The sequence below is a fragment of the Eulemur rufifrons genome, chromosome 7, assembly GCF_041146395.1.
Source record: "Eulemur rufifrons isolate Redbay chromosome 7, OSU_ERuf_1, whole genome shotgun sequence".
Classification (NCBI taxonomy): domain Eukaryota; kingdom Metazoa; phylum Chordata; class Mammalia; order Primates; family Lemuridae; genus Eulemur; species Eulemur rufifrons.
Window position 1 is genome coordinate 147415435 of NC_090989.1, and position 13179 is coordinate 147428613.

Genomic DNA, 13179 nt, shown 5'->3' on the forward strand with positions numbered 1-13179 from the left:
TTGGGATAGGCAGGGCAGATCCCACAGGGCTTTGCAGAGCATGTTAAAAGAGCAATGGAAACAGTTTTTAGCAGAGGCATGAAGTGATGAGATTTGTTTTCAGAAAACTGGGGCAGGGGCAGGAGATGATGATTACAGGGAAGTAAAGAGCAAGAGTGAATGATTATTTTATGGTATCTCTTTTTAAGATAGATATAATTAAGGAAATCAGAGGGCCAAATGGTTAGGAGTTTTAAGTGCCTATTCTGATTCAAATTTTCAACAAATCAGTTTTGATATTATAACTTTAATGTTTGGGCATTACTATTACATATCAACATGGTTTCTATATATTTTTTGTGTTATGATTGGTTTGGGAAGAAGGAAATTGGGCCAGAGTTGATATATTCTTGGAAGGACTGGGATGCCTGATTTTGAGTGGAATGCTGTATAGGAGGAGTTGGATAGGGCCCCATTGTGGAGGTTTGAGTGATGGGGCCCAGGAATACATTTAAGTCCAATGGTAACTTGGCTGAAAGTCTTATATAATAGGTTGGTAATACGCCTTTTTTCCAGATGTTTGATCAAGATTCCATCACTAACAATATGTATACATGTTTTTAGCTGATCATACTGGCCAGTGGTGGACCCCAAGCTTTAGTAAATATAATGAGGACCTACACTTACGAGAAACTACTGTGGACCACAAGCAGAGTTCTGAAGGTGCTGTCTGTCTGCTCTAGTAATAAGCCGGCTATTGTAGAGGCTGGTAAGTATATGTACCTATTCCGAGTCTTGTGTACAGCGTCTGCTGTTCTAATTAGGTTACATTTTTAGTTCTAAATATTATTAGTTCTTAATAGAATTTAAGTTTAACAGACTAAAAATAGATGGTTCTATTCAGTTTGCAGCCAGGATCACATTGAAAGTGTTTGCAACGTGGATTGGTGGTGTTTAAAACTAGTTTAAGTGGCGTTCTTACTCCCCATCAAAAATGATAGCATATATTCTGTTTGATAAAATTTGCCTTTAATTTCAGTTTTGTGTAAAACCAAAATTTGCTTTGCTAACAGACATGTGAATATTTATGGGAAATTATGACAAATTCTAATAAAGTACAATTTTATATAGCAAAATGATTTTTCTTGATTTGTTAGTGGATGCTCATGAATGCAAGTGTTTTGCCCTGGTATTCTGTATTCTCAGTGAACAGGTAGTCTAACATGAAAAACAATTTTTTTGTTCCAAGTATTTTTAATGAGGCAACTTGTAGGTGGTAGTTTATATCGTGTGTATATTGGTGGTTGAGGAAAAGAATAGTTTGCACCAGGGCCTCTTGTTCTTTTGCCATGAAGATACAGTTACTCTTCAGCTACCTAGCATCCTTTCTCCTTTAGTAACCTGCCTAACATCTACCTAGACATTTTTCTTTCTTTTTTTGTGGGTTTTTGTTTTTTTTTTTTTTTTCTTTGAGAAAGGGTCTCGCTCTATCACCTGGGCTAGAGTACAGAGGTGTTACCATGGCTCACTGCAACCTCCAACTCCTGGGCTGAAGCGATCCTCCTGCCTCAGCCTTCCGAGTAGCTGGGACTACAGGCATGTGCACCAGCACGCCTGGCTAATTTTTCTATTTTTTGTAGAGATGGGTCTCACTCTTGTTCAGGCTGTGGATTTTTTTTTTTTTTTTTTAAACTCTGTTCTGGCTCTCAGTATACCTAGACTCTTAAATCAAGTTTCAGGTCAAACTGAAAGAGGAAAAATATAAAGGCATTTAATGGAAGAAAATGTTGGGTAAAAGCATAGTGCTGGTAACACCTATTTTTCCCACTTGCTGAGAGTAATTTTATTCAAATTTATGGAAGAAAAGGGGATTATAATTGTTCAAGGTAGCTGCTGGCAGTGGGACCATAGGCTTGGGTATGATAGACAAGTGTGGATGAGTTCATATAGAATGAGGGGAAATAAATTCTGTCACCTTTTCCAGAAATAACCTGTAGTGCTTGGTAAAAATACAGATTTTTAGATCAGAATCTCTGGGATGTTTTTATAGCAAGACAAATTTGAAAGTTTATTTGAAGTGACAGTAAGGACTGTAGGAGGCTGGCAGTGTATGAGATTGGAAGCATAAGAATCTTCGTTTTAATTAGTTCTCCCAGGTTATTCTGATGTTCATTGGTTTATTCTGAAATGATACATCAGCACTTAATGTATTTCAAGCAATTTAATAAGCACATGGTATACATTGAGTAACAATAGATATGGTCCCTACGCTTATTCTTACAGTCTTATTTTGTGACAGTGACAAAAATATGCAAAAAAGTGTGGTGATTGTAAATTGGAATGAGTATGTGAGAAATGAACAGCAAATAGTGGTGACGATTAATGGGGAGGGAGCTGGCTATTTAGATGGAGAGGGAAGGGGCCTTCCTGAAAAGGGGATGTTAAATGGGACTGCAGGCTGAGAAGGGAACCGATTGTATATGAGAAGTATGGGTTAAATGCTTTCCAAGTAGACAAAAAGAAATGTCATACACGATGTCCTGGAGGTAGGAAAGAGGTTGTGGAGTTCCAGGTGCTAAAGAGAAAGTGTATGTAAATAGAACTTAGTAATGGGGTGAATGGCCCAGGATGAGATTGATGAGCTGGGCCAGGCCATAACATATAAGATATTCTAGGCCCTGTAAGATATTTACAAATTGAGTTTTTCATGCTTTATTCCAGCTTTGGAACCATAGCTGGAATACAGCATGAAAAACTCAATTTGTAAATACCTTGTAGAATACTAAGGTCAGTTTGGGAGGCTAGGTGGGATCTAAATTCTAAAGGGTTCCTCAAGGTTATACTAAAGAATTTGGCTTTTGTCTTAAAATGAGAAACTTTTGATGGTGGTTTATCAGTAGCAAAGCAACCACAGTGGTGTGTTTGGAATATTAATACTAACATTGTATAGATTAACAGTTTGACCAAAAGCAAGAATACCAGACAGCTGAGATATAATAGGCTTCTAGGAGTGAAATAGTTTGGTGTTAGAAATATACAGCAAAGAACAAATGTTTGAGACTTCTGAAAGAATCACAGAATGTAATAATACGAGCATCCAAAAATGGTTTGTGGTGGGGAGAACATTGATACCATGAAGATTAATGGAACCATCGGAAGGGATTGCTGATTTTTGAACAAAATAAGAAGCTGACATTTAAAATGACTAAAAGGTCAGTAGGTAGCTGGAAATGTATGATACTAGAATGCAAGAGAAGACAGGGTTAGAGATTTGGAAGTTTCTCTCTTAGTGTATGGGGGTAAGGGCAGCAGGAAACAGAGGTAGGGGAGCCTCAAAGTCATGTCAAAAGTCTGCATGGGACTGTTTTTTTAACCTTAAACCTGCTGAATCAGAATTTGTGTGTGTTTTTAAAGTCTCTACAGGCCATTTTGATGGGTATCTGGGTTTCAGAAAAATTCTCTTAAAGTTAATAGTTATATAGAGGGAGGGAGTGAAGTCTTATGATGGGAGAGAAGTTGTCATTTAACAAATACTGAGCATCAATCTTATGTAGGTCACTCTGTTACGTAGCTAGAGCTGCTCTGAGAAAGGAACATGATAGAGATGGTCTTTTAGTGAAGGTAGACTAAATTATAGTTGTGGTAAATGCTATGAAGGAGAAGTACAGGGTACCATGAAAATTATAGCAAGTAGGCCTAACCTAATCTGAGAGAATAAAACCAGACCTAAAGGATGACCATAGAGACAAAGGAAAGTGTCTCTTACTGCATTCAGAAGACATTTGAGTTGGAGAGAGATGGGTGAAGTTAAACCAGTTTTGGGGGTTGGGCTTCCATTTATATTCATTGGCCAGAGTAAATGTCCCTCACTTAAGAGTCCTAAATGCTGGAAGGTTGTGAACCTTTGGAACACATGTTTTGGAGTCAGTGACTTTTATACAATCTCTGGCAGTAAGTGTTTCAGTATCTTCTTTGTGGATTATTTATCCCAGGAATTTACATAGCTTCTTCAGGTGTTTGTTCAGATGTCACCTTCACACTAAGATTACTTAAGTACTCTACAAAAATTGTAGCCCCCTCCCCTCTTACAGTGCTGTTTTTCTCCGTACCATTTTTTTTTTTTTTTTTTTTTTTTTTTTTTTTGTTGAGACAGAGTCTCACTTTGTTGCCCAGGCTAGAGTGAGTGCCGTGGCGTCAGCTTAGCTCACAGCAACCTCAAACTCCTGGGCTCAAGCGATCCTACTGCCTCAGCCTCCCGAGTAGCTGGGACTACAGGCATGCGCCACTACGCCCGGCTAATTTTTTCTATATAGATTTTTAGGTGTCCATATAATGTCTTTCTATTTTTAGTAGAGACGGGGTCTCGCTCAGGCTGGTCTCGAACTCCTGACCTTGAGCAATCCACCCGCCTCGGCCTCCCAGAGTGCTAGGATTACAGGCGTGAGCCACCGCGCCCGGCCTACTCCGTACCATTTTAATACCATCTGACAAACTGTATGGTTTTAGTTTATTAACTATGTATTTGTTAATTGTCTACTTCCTCCAGATAGACCATAAACTCTATGAGGGTAGGAATTTTTTAATATTCAGAACAGAGTTGGTACTGAATAAATAATTTTGAAATGATTGAATGGATGAAAGGAAATAAGTAATGAGAATTTTACTTACAGGGGGATAGTAGAGATAATGAAGTTTTTTTCCACATAGAAAGGAATAGTAGCTATTTGACAGTTTGTCACTAGTGAGGTGAACTGGCAAAGAGAGGGAAACTGGGCAAAATTCTAGAAAATGAGAGGAATAAAGTACTTAGGGGGAGGGAGGTAAGCTTTGGAAATGAAGATGGACACCGAAGACTAGAGAAGACATTTAGGGCTGATAGTCAGAAACTTCTAGCTAATGGCCATCGCCTTATCCTTTTTAATTTTCCAGGTGGAATGCAAGCTTTAGGACTTCATCTAACAGATCCAAGTCAACGTCTTGTTCAGAACTGTCTTTGGACTCTTAGGAATCTTTCAGATGCTGCAACTAAACAGGTAAATTCTGAGTAAACTGGAACCTTGGTAATAGTCAAGGTGAGTATGTACTGACCATCTGTTTTTATCTCTATAGGAAGGGATGGAAGGTCTTCTTGGGACTCTTGTTCAGCTTCTGGGTTCAGATGATATTAATGTGGTCACCTGTGCAGCTGGAATTCTTTCTAACCTCACTTGCAATAATTATAAGAACAAGATGATGGTGTGCCAAGTGGGTGGTATAGAGGCTCTTGTGCGTACTGTCCTTCGTGCTGGGGACAGGGAGGACATCACTGAGCCTGCCATCTGTGCTCTTCGTCATCTGACCAGCCGACACCAGGAAGCAGAGATGGCCCAGAATGCTGTTCGCCTTCACTATGGACTACCTGTTGTGGTTAAACTCCTGCACCCACCATCCCATTGGCCTCTGATAAAGGTAAATTGTCAAAGTAGAATGTCGTAGAATTGAAAATGAACTATCTCCAGCTATTGGAAGGCTGTCCAGGCATAGGGATTGATACATAGGAATTGTGTTCTTAGTAAATGGGAAGTATGGGTGTGACGGGGGTTGGATTCTGAAATGTTTGTGTAGTCAGTGTTAATTTTAGTTATTACCGGTACATTTAACATGCTGGGAATTTTAGGCTAAGGAAATGATTCTGTTGAGTTATATGCCAATTCTTTCCCTCTTATCTGCAGGCTACCGTTGGATTGATTCGAAATCTTGCCCTTTGTCCAGCCAATCATGCACCTTTGCGTGAGCAGGGTGCCATTCCACGACTAGTTCAGTTGCTTGTTCGTGCACATCAAGATACTCAGCGCCGTACATCCATGGGTGGAACACAGCAGCAGTTTGTGGTGGGTAAATCTTTACAGTGACACCCAACTATTTAAAAGGAATGCATAAATCCAGAGGATCCTGAACTTCTTTGGTTATTGGCTCCCCCATCTGTCTTCCTGTAGGGCTGCTAATGACTAAAAACACGGACACATTTCTGTGGCTGCAGAGATGATAAGGAATAATGTGGCCCCTAGTGATGTTTTCTAGGACATGTCCTTTGCATGGTCAGTGTTACAAAGGGGGTATAGGGTGTGATTTACTGCTGTAGGGTTAGGCACTGCATGCAGTATTCTCATTTAATCTATACAATGGCTAACCTCCTTAGGAAGAGGTAGAGCCATAATTTGAATCCAAGTCTGTCTGATTTCAGAGCTTCTTATCCCCCACTAAAACATCAGTTCTGCCTATAAATATTTAACAGGCTTTTTACTCTTCCATAAAGTTTAAACTATTTTCATGGACCTAAGAATATAGTAGCAACAAATTTCAAGAATAAGTAATAGCATTTCTGAAATCTTCACTCATGATAATCTCAGCCTACAACTTTGATACCAAGCTTTGAGTCTTATACCTAGCTTCCTTACAAGTACATAATCTAAAGGCACTTCTGATTCCTCAGACTGTAAGATTCAGGGCATTCAAAGAGTTTTCTCTTATTTGATTAGGTTACTTTAGAAAACAAAGCTGGACTTTACTGGAACAGATTTGGGGAATCTTGTATTGCTAGTTGTTATATATATGCGCTCACATTAGGGCTTTGGCTTTCTCCATTTGTGACTTTTGGTATTGGCCCATCTCTATGGGGGGGCTTAAATAGAATGCTGAGGGTACCTTTTATTTTAAATCTCTAGGAAGAAAGGAGGTTTTGTGTCCTCATAAAAATCAAGTTATTTATAAAAGCTGCTAAAAGTAGCAGAATCATAGCCCCTTTTAAAACTCAAACCTATAAACAGGGAAAGCAGATGGTACTTACATATTGCAAGAGCTAACTTCCTTTTCCCATATAGGCTATCAGTTGAATAGTTTTGGATGAAACGAGGAGTGGATTTTCTGGTGCAACTCAGTGGAATTTTAACAGTTGGTACTAAAACTTGGCAACATTTTCAACACATACATGAAGATATACAAAAGTAGAGGGCGCATATAAAAGAAAAACATTGACGAAGTCTGAGCATTACTTTCCCATCTTCTCTTTTTATATACTTTTTACCCAAAGTGGTTGGTGCCCCTACTGTAAGAAAATTGTCTGTGGGATTCAGAGGTATATGGGAGCTGTACTTCATTGTGCACAGCACTGTGTGGGGGAGGAGTGCTGTTTGGAGTTAGTGCTGCCAGGAGACCTGCTCTCGGTAACATATAACTGAATGGAATTCTCCTGCATTCCTGAACTCATTGCAGATTATAGGGAACTTTGGGTATATAATGTGAATAACTCTAGTCTTGTGATTGCTACTCCGAATGGAAAGCCTTTCATGTTCATAAACTTTAGAGAGGAGAATGCCCTATCTCTTAACCATGTTTTCTTTTGTTAGGAGGGGGTCCGCATGGAAGAAATAGTTGAAGGTTGTACCGGAGCCCTTCACATCTTAGCTCGGGATGTTCACAACCGAATCGTAATCAGAGGACTAAATACCATCCCATTGTTTGTGCAGGTATGTGGGTTTTAAGTGAGGTGTTCTTGATTTTATATGTCCATAACATTTAAAGATTTTAATGATTAACAAAATTTCAGAAAATTAGGGACAAGTAGGGGCAACATGTAATTTTATGAAGATTTCCTTCATTTTTCTTGGTCAGTAGAAGGAGAAACATTGAGACTAGAGCCTGAAGAAGAGGGTAGAAGACTACACTTGTCGGGGTGCTCAGTTTTAGGAGGAGAAGTGGCCTGGCAGGTCATAGGCCTTCAACCAACTCTGGGTTTTCTAAATGTTAGATGAATCACAATTACCTATGGAGAAGGGGTTCGTAGCTACAAATATTCTGGAAATCCAGTGTTCCCAGAGCATTAAAACACCCTAGAACATAAAATTCAGAGAATATGATTTAATACAAACAGTGTGAATGCCTCTTACACTCTAAATTGGGAATGTTTGCACCACAGTGGGGTGCTTGCCATGGTTTAGTTTTAGATTTAATTAGGTTTTATTTGTATGCGTTTTCTCTTTAGCTGCTTTATTCTCCCATTGAAAATATCCAAAGAGTAGCTGCAGGAGTCCTCTGTGAACTTGCTCAGGACAAGGAGGCTGCAGAAGCTATTGAAGCTGAGGGAGCCACAGCTCCTCTGACAGAGTTACTTCACTCTAGGAATGAAGGTGTGGGTAAGTAGAAAAGGAGCCAAAGCATTTAGCAGATGTGTACAGTGAAGCCTCAGCTTTTCCTCAAGGGCCTTTTTTTCCTTCCTCTCCTAGCGACGTATGCAGCTGCTGTTTTATTCCGTATGTCTGAGGACAAGCCACAAGATTATAAGAAACGTCTTTCAGTTGAGCTGACCAGTTCTCTCTTCAGAACAGAGCCAATGGCTTGGAATGAGGTAGGCAAATGTCAGCACATTTATCTGGTAGTTTTCTAGACCAGGTAAGGTGGCTTCTTGTTTGAGTGCTCATTCTTTATGCTGTCCAACAACTACTGTGAGGGAGAAATACAGCTTTTAAAGAACTTGTTCAGAATCATTACAAAGAAGTTGTGCTGCTTAACATTAGAATTCATGAGTGAGATAGATGAAAATGTTACCAATTAAAGATTTTTCAAAAAGGTTTAAGGAAAGAGAGGCAGTTTATTTTAAATACCATTAGTTAGTTGGAGGTCAGCTTATCACTACGTAAAAAAAATCACTAAACTTTTCGTATACTTTTCTGTTTGAATTTCTATGAATTTGTCTTCAGTATTTGTCCTCAGTAGAGGTGTAGGATAGGTGTTCATTGAAACATTGTTTCTAATAAAATTAGGACCACCCTTGAAGTTTATGTTATCCCACCCCATAGTGATCAACTATGGTACAGTCATACAGTGGGTTCTATTTATTGAGTGAATGGAAAGAGAGAGTGTTTGGTTAAAAAATGCAGATTACCAGTGAGTAATGTGTTAGTTGGGTTTTTAATAGTCATCTTATTGACACGTTCCAACTTGAGTCCTTAACTTTTCCCACCCACCCCATTCCCCAAACCTATTCTTAGTCTTCTCTGTCTCAGTTTAATGGCAGCTTTGTTCTTCCAGGTGCTCAGGTTAAAAATCTTTCTTTCATATTATATAACACATCCTATCTGTCAGCAGCTCCTGTGGAGGGAAGGTGTTTTTGCCTGTTTTGTTTACTGCTGTGTCTCTAGTGCCCTTAGAGCAGTGCCTGGCACATAGGTGCTTAGTATATATTTGTTAAAAGAATAAATTTGTGAATATTTTTAATACTATGTGTAAAATAAAAAACAAGCAACTTTGAGGGGTGTTTTGAAGAACTTCTGTTTGGAAGTATTTCTATAATGTGTGAGTCCTTTTTTCCTTTTGTAATCTGAAAATAAGTATGCTTAGAAAATATTAGAGAGTATACTTTGAGAATTTTCATTTTGCTTTCTCTTCTTCCATGCCTTGTGCCTGCTTACCTAGACTGCTGATCTTGGACTTGATATTGGTGCCCAGGGAGAACCCCTTGGATATCGCCAGGATGGTATGTGCCTCATATTTCTTGATTAACTTCTGATCGATTTAAAGTTCTAAAGCTTTATCAAAAGAGTCAGTTTGCTCATCTGGGAAACTAGAGTTGGCAGAAAAGTAGTGGCTGCAATTAGAAGCAGTTCTTAAATTTCAGAGTCAGTAATAGTATCTTTATGGAGCACAGGGAATTCTGAGCCACACACTGAGCAAGCAACAGGATCGCACCACACCAACAAGTACACACTACTACTGGGCCTCTGCATGCAGGATGTTACAGTTTGCCTGTTTTTTAATTCTCTTTCTGGTCAGAGAACTCATAATGCCTTTATCTACAGCCTATCCAGGGAAGGGAGAGTATGGGAAACTCTTGCCTCAGATCTGGGGTGGGTATTTACATAGTTGCATTATCAGGGTTTTCTTGAAAAGCTAATTCATATCTGGGTAATGAAGATGGAGGATGGACTAGACCACTAATGACTATAACCATCTTAAATTTATAACCTCATCTGGTTTTACCTAATTACTAAGCCACTAAAGCTCATAGGCTTCTTACCATGACAGATGGATAGATGTCAACTCTTAAGATAAAACATGTTTTATTGCAAATAGTGTCTTGAGTTTTCTCAGTATTGTAGTGAGTATCACCCGACTTTCCAACAGATAATGCCTGCCAGACCTCTTTATTATGTCTTGATCTCCTTCCCATGACTTCTGACTGCCTAGGTGGTCAGACACAGTAGATTCCTGCTTCTGTTCCTTAGGAACCTTAAGTCTCTGCCAGGGTAAATGCAGAGTGTTCAGGAGTAGAGTAATGGTGTGATTAGAACCTGCTAGTGTGACTCTGGTGGAAACATTGTGTAGTCTCACGGGTGGCCTGGCACTGAGTAATTGCTTGGCTGAAGAAAGCTAGAAGTTGAAAGAGGCTAGAAAGCAATGCTTTCTGGCAAGATTACTGCCAAACTTTGGATGCCCTAACCTCAGTGTTAACTTGTATTGTATGTCTGTTTCTCCCCCCTCCGCACCCCCCCATCCATTTTGTGGCCACCCTTGACTCTTCTAGATCCTAGCTATCGTTCTTTTCACTCTGGTGGATACGGCCAGGATGCCTTGGGTATGGACCCCATGATGGAGCATGAGATGGGTGGCCACCACCCTGGTGCTGACTATCCAGTTGATGGGCTGCCTGATCTGGGGCATGCACAGGACCTCATGGATGGGCTGCCTCCAGGTGACAGCAATCAGCTGGCCTGGTTTGATACTGACCTGTAAACCATTCTTTAGGTAAGAAGTTTTAAAAAGCCAGTTTGGGTAAAATACTTTTACTCTGCCTACAGAACTTCAGAAAGACTTGGTTGGTAGGGTGGGAGTGGTTTAGGCCTATTTGTAAATCTGCCACAAAAACAGATATATGCTTTGAAAGGAGATGTCTTGGAACATATGAATGTTCTCAGATTTCTGGTTGTTATGTGATCATGTGTGGAAGTTATTAACTTTAATGTTTTTTGCCACAGCTTTTGCAACTTAATACTCAGATGAGTAACATTTGCTGTTTTAAACATTAATAGCAGCCTTTCTCTCTTTATACAGCTGTATTGTCTGAACTTGCTTTGTGATTGGCCTGTAGAGTTGCTGAGAGGGCTCGAGGGGTGGGCTGGTATCTCAGAAAGTGCCTGACACACTAACCAAGCTGAGTTTCCTATGGGAACAATTGAAGTAAACTTTTTGTTCTGGTCCTTTTTGGTCGAGGAGTAACAATACAATGGATTTTGGGAGTGACTCAAGAAGTGAAGAATGCACAAGAATGGATCACAAGATGGAATTTATCAAACTCTAGCCTTGCTTGTTAAAAATTTTTTTTTAAGATATCTGTAATGGTACTGACTTTGCTTGCTTTGAAGTAGCTCTTTAATTTTTTTTGCAGTAACTGTTAGTTTTTTAAGTCTCTCATAGTGTTAAGTTATAGTGAATACTGCTACAGCAATTTCTAATTTTTAAGAATTGAGTAATGGTGTAGAACACTAATTCATAATCACTCTAATTGTAATCTGAATAAAGTGTAACATTGTGTAGCCTTTTTGTATAAAATAGACAAATAGAAATGGTCCAATTAGTTTCCTTTTTAATATGCTTAAAATAAGCAGGTGGATCTATTTCATGTTTTTGATCAAAAACTTTATTTGGGATATGTATGGGTAGGGTAAATCAGTAAAAGGTGTTATTTGGAACCTTGCTTTGGACAGTTTACCAGTTGCCTTTTATCCCAAAGTTGTTGTAACCTGCTGTGATACAATGCTTCAAGAGAAAATGCGGTTATAAAAATGGTTCAGAATTAAACTTTTAATTCATTCGATCGTGTCATGTTTCCTTGTCATTAAATGGTTCATGAGGTTAGTAAGGTTATCCAACTCAACTTCAGCCTGAGGAAAATACACCTAGTGAAGTAATTTCAGTTTTAATTTCAAAAGTTTTAATAGAGAGGGTCTTACCTCAAGATGGGATTATTTGCCATGTTTCTTTAGCACTTGGCCTTGGGTTAAATTGCACCCCCAAAAAAGTGTTTCAGCCTTGAACACTGTGATTGATTGATTGATTGGCTTCTCTCCAACTGAAGGACTCTGGGCTTAGAGCCTGTGGCCAAGACTCCTTCAGCCTTGGTCCTTTTGCTCAAGTGACCAACAACAGCTCCTCAGTTCAGAGGCATCTGGGTACTAGTCTTTGGGCTACATAAAGCTAAAAGAAATACAGAGTTAAAACTGAAAGCCAAATAGACGTCCCTCATCCGAAACCCCTTCAGATGGTTTTATTCCATTAAGGTAATAATAATAAAAAACGCTAACTACCTGGATTTGGACTTCAAGCACCTTCACACAAGTGTGACTCATTTGGAAAGGGGAATTCCTTCAACTCCACTTTGAACTGATAAACATCAACACTTAATTATCTGAACAAAATCAGAACCAGAATGGGCTGCCTTCCGTACTGTCTGCCAGATGATCCTATCATCCCCGTGGTAGGTCTGACAAGATTAGTTCATCTCTTAGAGCAGACCTGTTAAGACTTGTGATTTGGTCTTTTAAAAAGTTAAAAGTGTTTTGTGCTTTAGGGAGGGCTGTTTTTGATTTAGTGTTTTTATTTATTTACTGTTTTTATAATGATAGTCACTATTAGACAAACATACATTCTTTAGTTCCTTTATGTTAAAAATCTGCTTCATCTGGGGAGAACCTTTTGTGAATGCCCCTACTTTACAAAAATAAATTCTTCACTGTGGTCCAAAATGTAATTGGGTTTGCAGAAAAAAAAACGTTCACATAGCTGGTGAGGTGGAAGGTCTCAAGTTCTGCCTCATGTATGACAAACAGAACCAGCTAGTATTTCAAAAACCCTAGAGGTTAACACAGTGAAAATCTTCGTGAGTTCAGCTTTTAACAAGTCATTACAGTAGGATATTTCATTTAAAAAACTTTTAAACCAGAAAATATCTTCAGAGCTTTGCCTAATGTTACCATATTTTTGAAGTTCCATTTAAAAACTTTTAATATGAAAGTTAATCTGCTTCAGCAAGGTGGTTCTGAGATGTACTTGGGAGTACTAATAGGGAAGAACAGCAAAGACACATGAAGAATAAGAGAGAAAGGTTTGCTCTCACAGCTCTCAAGCCCTAACTATAAAGCTAAAGGTAGTTAACCCATTGCCACGGTA

General features: G+C 39.0%; 1 protein-coding gene across 4 annotated transcripts in view; it reads left to right on the forward strand.

The window, feature by feature from the left end:
* CTNNB1 (catenin beta 1) overlaps positions 1-11279 on the forward strand; it is a 37502-nt gene extending 26223 nt beyond the window's left edge. For 2 of the 4 annotated variants that reach the window (XM_069475561.1, XM_069475559.1), the window contains 10 exons: positions 604-748; positions 4909-5012; positions 5089-5427; positions 5691-5849; positions 7365-7484; positions 8000-8150; positions 8241-8362; positions 9430-9490; positions 10538-10758; positions 11065-11279. In XM_069475561.1, coding sequence (XP_069331662.1) covers positions 604-748; positions 4909-5012; positions 5089-5427; positions 5691-5849; positions 7365-7484; positions 8000-8150; positions 8241-8362; positions 9430-9490; positions 10538-10746 — 1410 coding nt within the window. In that variant the 3' untranslated portion in view covers positions 10747-10758; positions 11065-11279. Of the gene's footprint in view, positions 1-603; positions 749-4908; positions 5013-5088; positions 5428-5690; positions 5850-7364; positions 7485-7999; positions 8151-8240; positions 8363-9429; positions 9491-10537 lie in introns of all 4 variants that reach the window. The other 2 variants (XM_069475560.1, XM_069475558.1) reach the window with 2 other exon arrangements.
* Positions 11280-13179: the final 1900 nt, after the last annotated feature.